The sequence below is a fragment of the Acanthisitta chloris genome, unplaced genomic scaffold (assembly GCF_000695815.1).
Source record: "Acanthisitta chloris isolate BGI_N310 unplaced genomic scaffold, ASM69581v1 scaffold16308, whole genome shotgun sequence".
Classification (NCBI taxonomy): Eukaryota; Metazoa; Chordata; class Aves; order Passeriformes; family Acanthisittidae; genus Acanthisitta; species Acanthisitta chloris.
In genome coordinates this window covers 6,626-13,472 of record NW_008687720.1, presented here as the reverse complement: position 1 = coordinate 13,472, position 6,847 = coordinate 6,626, and the positions used below count along the sequence as shown (strand labels likewise).

The window sequence follows — 6,847 nt, the reverse complement described above, 5'->3', positions numbered from 1 at the left end:
AGCGTGATCAAGATCTCACATGTGTGCCAGCAATGCAGCAGCACTGGGAGAGAGTGAGAAGAGAGGGCACCAGCTCACCAACATCAGGAAGGTGGGCTTAGGCACGAGGAGGGCAGCTTAGCATGGCAACCTCATTTCAGCACTGACCCAAATCCAGAGGTCACAGAGATGTTTGGGCACAGAACAACAGACAGGTACTCTTAACGTTGGACTGCATACCATATCATGTTCACTTTAGAGAGCAACCTACAGAACACTTCTTAGCAACACAGTCCCCTCTTTCCAACAGCTATGCATTAATCAGGTCTTTCCAACAAGCATTCATTCCCTTTCTGTTTCAAGGCTAACCTACAGCCAATAAAAAGTTAACTCACTTTGACAATTTTACTGACAGTGCCTCAAAGATGGCAGGCAAATCCTGTGCAGCCAAACTAAGACCCAAGTTCTATTTTGCATTTGTGAGCATAGATATGTACCTCAAATTTCACCCAGCAGTCCTTACATGTGTCCTAAGCAACCAGAACTGCCTGAATGGAATCCTGTGCAATATGCCCTAGAATAACTATGCTTGAGCAGGGAGATTGGACCATACGATCCCACTGTGGTCCCTTACACCCTTGCCAGCTATTCTGTGACTCATTCAATTGACTGTGGTGGGGTTATTCAGTCTTGACTTCGATTTCAGAAAACCATGCTTTAGGTTTTGTTGGTTTTGTGGTTTTGGGGTGGGAGGTTTTGTTTCATGGGTTGGTTTAGGGTTTCTTTGGTTGGGATTTCATTTTTCTGGCAGCAGAGATTGAAGAGAAATCAAAGCAATGCTAAATACAACAGTGGTCTTCAAGGTACTATACTTACTATACCCCAATATTGGGTTACTTCTGTCAGGTCATGTAACAGAAAGGCCCTCCATCGTTACCAACCCTGTGAGCACAGGAAACCCAGGTAGTTTTAGGTAGGTGTTAGGGCTGTACCTCACTTGCAGAACACAGACTCCAGTTTGAGAGAGGAAGGGTCCCTTCAAAACAGCATATTTCTATGATATGAAACAAAGGAAAAATATAATGTAGAGGAAGTTCTCCTCTACAAAGGACGTCAGTTTTATAATGCTGATCCTGGCTAAGTGCATGTGTGATTACTCTGAAGAATAATACAGAAACAGCTATTCCATTTTTAATTCAGGTATCTATCAATCAGACAGCGCTCAAGTCTGAAAGATAAGCTTATTCACTGAAACAGATAAAAGACAATATCTATATATGTCTTACTAATGTTGTCACATTCTTTCTTCCCCTGCAGATATTTATAAACAATGAGTGGCATGATTCAGTCAGTGGTAAAAAATTTGCAGTCTTTAATCCTGCAAATGAAGAGAAAATCTGTGAGGTTGAAGAAGGCGACAAGGTAGGGGTTTGTTTCTTGCCCTAACCCTAGCTTTATATTTGATTCTGTATCTTAAAAGTAAAAAGGCAAGCAGCCATCCCTGTGATATAAGACACCTCATCAGCGATGCACCTATTCCACCTATTCCTGTATACCTTCTGCAAACATAATTATATGCTTTTTTAAAACTAAAGTAATACTTTTTGAAAAGAGACACTGATATACTGCTTTACGTTAGGATCTTGCTCATACGAGGAAAAAATAAAAGAAATATTTTTTTTGTAAAGTGTTTTTCCTAATATTGATTCTTATTCTTATCTGTGAACAGTGACATCTAATTTCTTAATTGGGGGGGTTGTTACTATTTTCTGGCTCTTCTTTACATGGTAATGTCAGCTGTTCATTACACATTTATATATGGCTTATCATTATAGATAACATGAAGAGGACAAATACTTATAATTTCCAACACAGATTCTCTGAAGATGATCATTACCATCAGCTTTTTTGGCTCTGCATAGTAATGACCTCTTCATATATTTTGTTTTTGAAAAATATATTGGAGCATAATCCTAAAAAAAACTCTGAAGTTGAAGGTGACCTATCAAATAGTCACTAATTCCACTAAAATTGATCTACTTAAAGCAGGTAAAAATCAATGAATTTAAACAAAGGACTAGAAATCTTGTTTAGAACTGTAAACAAACATTTTTGATTTATGTTTATGAGATTCCTTAATGAAAAATTACAGAAAGATGTTATGCAACCAAAGATATAATGAAAACCTAAACCCTATGCTCTGTATTTTTATTATATTATGTGGTTTTCTGCTGAAAAGGATTTGACTAATGCTGCCATATCTTTTAAATGTAAGTCATCAGTTGGGGGGGCAGGATGGAGTGGTAGTATTTAAGATAGTACAGGCAATGTAGCTTAACAGTTTTGAACGTGATGACTGAAGACATTTTTGTTTACAAACTCTGAGAAAGTAAGTATGAGAAGTCAAGGTTCTATTTCCAGTTCACAGATGACTGCAACTGAATATAAAATTGGTTTTATAATTACTGTTTTGGGGTTTGCATTTATTTATTTAATTTTCCACACTTTCCCCTTCAAAGCCAGTTTTTTACTTCCATAACCGAGAAAAAATTTTCACATTTAGCACAAAATGATATATACAGTTTTGTCAAGAAATATGCACATTTAGACCATTTTGTAAAACAAGCATTTTTTAAGCTTAGAAGCAAAATGTTCATTAAACACCACTTTATCCAGAACTACTGCAAAACTTATAAATTGCTTACCTGTGTATAAGTTCACCAGAAATCTAGTGCCAATATAATAAGCACATTCTCTTTCAGAATACTCTAATTGACGGTACATAGATTCACTCTTAAATTAAAGCGTCTTTTGAGAAATGCATTCAAAATCATTTGCTCATTAAGTATTACTTATTCTGGTCTGTAATTTCATTATGACTCTCCTAATAAACATTGTTTCTAATGCTGTCTAGCACATGAGTAATAGTGAGCACACATTAGTAAGAAGGTCATAATGAAGACACATTTTAAATTCAATTTTTTTTATTAGAAAAAGATAGCTTTTAATTATTGCATATATCTAACAAAGATTTTTTTAACGGCCTTGCTTTTCTTAAATCCCAATTACCCATATGTATATATACCCATATATATACCCATATAGAGTTGAGTCACTGATATTTGATCACCCTCAAATTAACTTACTCATGACCTGCAGCTGTTCACTTTACATTCAAAATTTTTGTAGCATTCTTTCTTTAAAAGTCCTCTACCAACTCATTAAGTGAAGAGATAATACTACTCGACACACAGGTTTGCTTTCTCTTCAACAGCTTTGCAAACTAATGTGTAATGACAACTGCTACTAAGTAAATTGCCAAGTGAGATATACAAATCATATAAATTACACAGCCATTACGAATCTAGTGTGCTAAAATCTATATTTTGGATATAATGAGCCAAGAGATTTCAGGAGTTTAATCTGAGCATACAAAGGGCTGTCCACTGTCTTTCAGTGGTATTTCAAGAAAAAAAGAGGAGATTACTAAGCATAGACACATACATGGATGGGAATTATTTCCTTTCAGTTTGATGACTCTTTCATTTCTAATCCTAAAGGTCCCTAGTAATAACAAAGACTTTGGTGTTGACTTAGTTGACTTTGATGATTTAGTAAACCTTGATAGTGATTTTCCTGGAGGAGACTTGGAGCAAATAGCAGTATAAAAATTTTGAAAGAAATCATTCAAACCTGCATGCACGTTTCTCAGGGAAACGTGGCATGTATAGAATCTTCCTTTTTTTTTCATTGAAATTTGTTTTAAATTTCTAAAAAAAACAAACCTAGAATAAATCTCCTTTCTGTCACTGGTTTTCCTGGGTAAACTTCTGTAAGAATTGTAAAATATAGAAGATTTCCAAGTACTAAAAGCCTTTTCTCAAGAGATTTTTAATTTTTTGTTGGGTATTTTTAATCCTGATACACCATTTGCACGGGATAGTTTCATATATATAATTGTAGATTTTCCTTCTATAGTGAAAACCAAATGATGAATAATAAAATATGCTATAAAAGAATATTAATGGACTAACAAATTAGCTAGCATATGCAAAGAAAATTACTTAGGTTTAGCATTTTAAACCTGTTCTATTTTTTATGTTTAAAAACAATTTTAAGTATAAATATGTATTAAATGTTTCAAAAATAAACACATTGATTAGTTTTCCTCAATAATAAATTTGTGTTCATTTTTTGAAACATTCTAAGGACCACATTTTTCTAAGCTGGTCTTCATTACACCATAAGTTACTTTTAGATCATGAGTAATTAAGCATTTAACTTACAGATTTGGCATTTCTTTGTAAATAGGAGATTAAACTGTATCACCACCGTAATTGCAAAGCGTATGCAGAGGGTTTGAAAGCACAAATTTTAAAAATAGAATTCCTTAATATGTTTTTGTTTTAGAAGCTTTGAGAACCCATTTGTTTCTAATAAAATTTCACATTGCTGAAATAGCAACAGAAGTGTTTGAAAGAAAATAACCCATGTATTTAAAATTACTGCACAAATTTTGATTACACTGGAGTTGCCTCATGTTTACTTTGCGAAACACTTTATATGCTTAACAGACAAAAAGACTAATGAGAGAATAAATTATTGATTATAAAATTCCTCTGTTTTCCTCACAGGCGGATATAGACAAGGCTGTTAAAGCAGCTAGAAAGGCTTTTGAGCTTGGGTCACCTTGGCGTACAATGGATGCTTCAGAGCGAGGAAGGCTCTTGAATAAACTAGCTGACTTAGTTGAAAGAGACCGGCTGATTTTAGCTGTGAGTATGACATGTGAACAAAAAGACTGGGAGAAAAGTCCCGATTCTTAAAAGCAAGTGCAACATGGCTACTCCTTGGAAAGTCAGTCTGTCTCGATACTTGTTTTCCATCTCTACATCAAATAGACCTCAGTAAACTGGCTTGCACTCTGGTCTATTAACATCCCACATTCACAAAGTACTTGAGTATCTGATTAGCTTTAAAATTGTAGCTAAACTTTCTACAATCTCAGTAATTTGAATTCCTGATTCATAAGGGCACATTAATACAGATCATATAGTTAACACTTGTCTAAAACAAAGCCCAAATCCAGGCCTGTAGTCAAAAGCCTGGTTCAGTGCTTACAGATGATAGAAGACAGAATTCAGAGAAATTTTTAATTTCATGGCTATATATTTTGCTATCACTGGCCCTTCATTAACTCCAACTTGCAATTAGCAATGAATGGTGAAGCTTAACCAGAGCCAAAGGCAGCAATGAATCATTTAAAAGGAAGAAGAACACGAGGCATGAGGAATGATGTCCTGACATTACCAGCTACTGTGTATTGGCCATCTTGCCACACTTAATGCTAGACATACAAATTGTAGCACCACCACATACAGATTGTGCACTAAGGCAAAAAATAACATATAGAAAAAGTGTGCCTCTTGTCAGTTAAATATCGGATAAACTGGCATTTGTCTCTTTATTGTACAGCCTCATTCAATATAAATGAAAAGAGGATGAAAATTAAGTCATTATAAAAGCAAAGAGGATGAAAATGTAATATATTTTTCCATAGGAAAGATGAAACATTGAGTTGGTTTTTGCTCTCATTTGCCACTTTGATAATATGAAAGTATCACTTTTCTTTAGTGCCTCTTCCAAGTTTCTATTTTACTGATTTTGTTTATATTTTCTACACCTTACTTACATTAACTATTTACTCTTTTAGATAAGGTATGCTTGATTGAAATGCTTCGCAGACTTTGTTGTAGTGAAGAGAGATTTTCTCCACTCACTCACAACTTATCCCACCTGAAAAACTAGTACTATAGAATAATGAAGAGCCTTGTACACTTGAGATCAAAATAGACACCCAAAGGTCATTGAAAATGCATTTTCCTGTGTTCATGCATCTGACCAGGATGAAAATTATTCCACTTCAGTGTTTTGTTTAATGATAAGCAGCTTCAGAGGCTCAGAAGCCCTATAGGTATGCTACTAGAAGTCAAAGCAGTGTACTGCAAGAGCCATTGAGGATTGTGTTTCAGGCTGTTGATGTTGAAATCTAGAGGGTTCATAAGTTTGAGGCCAGGGAATAATTTTTTCCCATGTCCACATGGAAAAAAAAACAGTGCCAGATGTATAGCCTGGAATGACAAGGGCATATCCCATTTAATCGGTTCCTTGTTGCTGAAAGCCATCAAGCATTGCAGTTTGTTCTGTGCTCTTCCAAATTATGATGTCTGAAATGTGTCCACAACTAAAACTGTGGACTTCACAGGGGAGTTGTTGGTTATAAATTGTTCTTGAAGGAGCAGTCTCTAGATCCAACCTGAAATGTGAAAGAACCCCAGCAAAATTAGAAAATAAAAATGCATTTCTAAGATCTGATTAGATCTTGAAACAACAGTCTGGGCATTTCCTACTGAATATGCTAACAGAATTGTTCGCAGAGCTGAAGATGTCTAGTGTCTCTGTTTCAGCAAACTTGACAAAAGCATTCTAGGAGTAATAAAAAGATGTTGACACTATTAAAGAACTGCACATGGTCTTTAACTAGATATCCCAACTATTAGGGATATCAAAATGGCATTAATCCAAACCATACTCCTTAGATTTGTGCTGATGTCTCCGTGGATGGAACAGAGGTGGTCAGCTGAAAAGACAGATATGTTGAATGAATAGTTTACTTATCATTTTTCTAATGGTCAGTCCTGGCTTCAAATAAGACAAGTTAGTTCGCTCAGTTAGTAGTTAGCCAAGAAAAGAGAGTCTCTTCTGTACAAGTATTTATTTTTCATAGTGAATTCTTCCCAGTTAAGAGTTCTAGATAACTCAGATCTTTCCTTTGCACATCAAACACTCAATGTGTATTTAGGGTATT

The 6,847-nt window shown here is 35.1% G+C and overlaps 1 protein-coding gene across 1 annotated transcript in view; it reads left to right on the top strand.

Annotated features, from left to right (window-relative positions):
• Positions 1–1,296: 1,296 nt before the first annotated feature.
• Positions 1,297–6,847, top strand: part of LOC103807974 (retinal dehydrogenase 1) — a gene marked incomplete at both ends in the record, with an annotated part of 10,114 nt that continues 4,563 nt past the window's right edge. Inside the window, 2 exons of the mRNA XM_009080725.1 lie at positions 1,297–1,401; positions 4,614–4,754. Of these exons, the coding sequence (XP_009078973.1) occupies positions 1,297–1,401; positions 4,614–4,754 (246 nt within the window). The remainder of the gene's footprint in view (positions 1,402–4,613; positions 4,755–6,847) is intronic.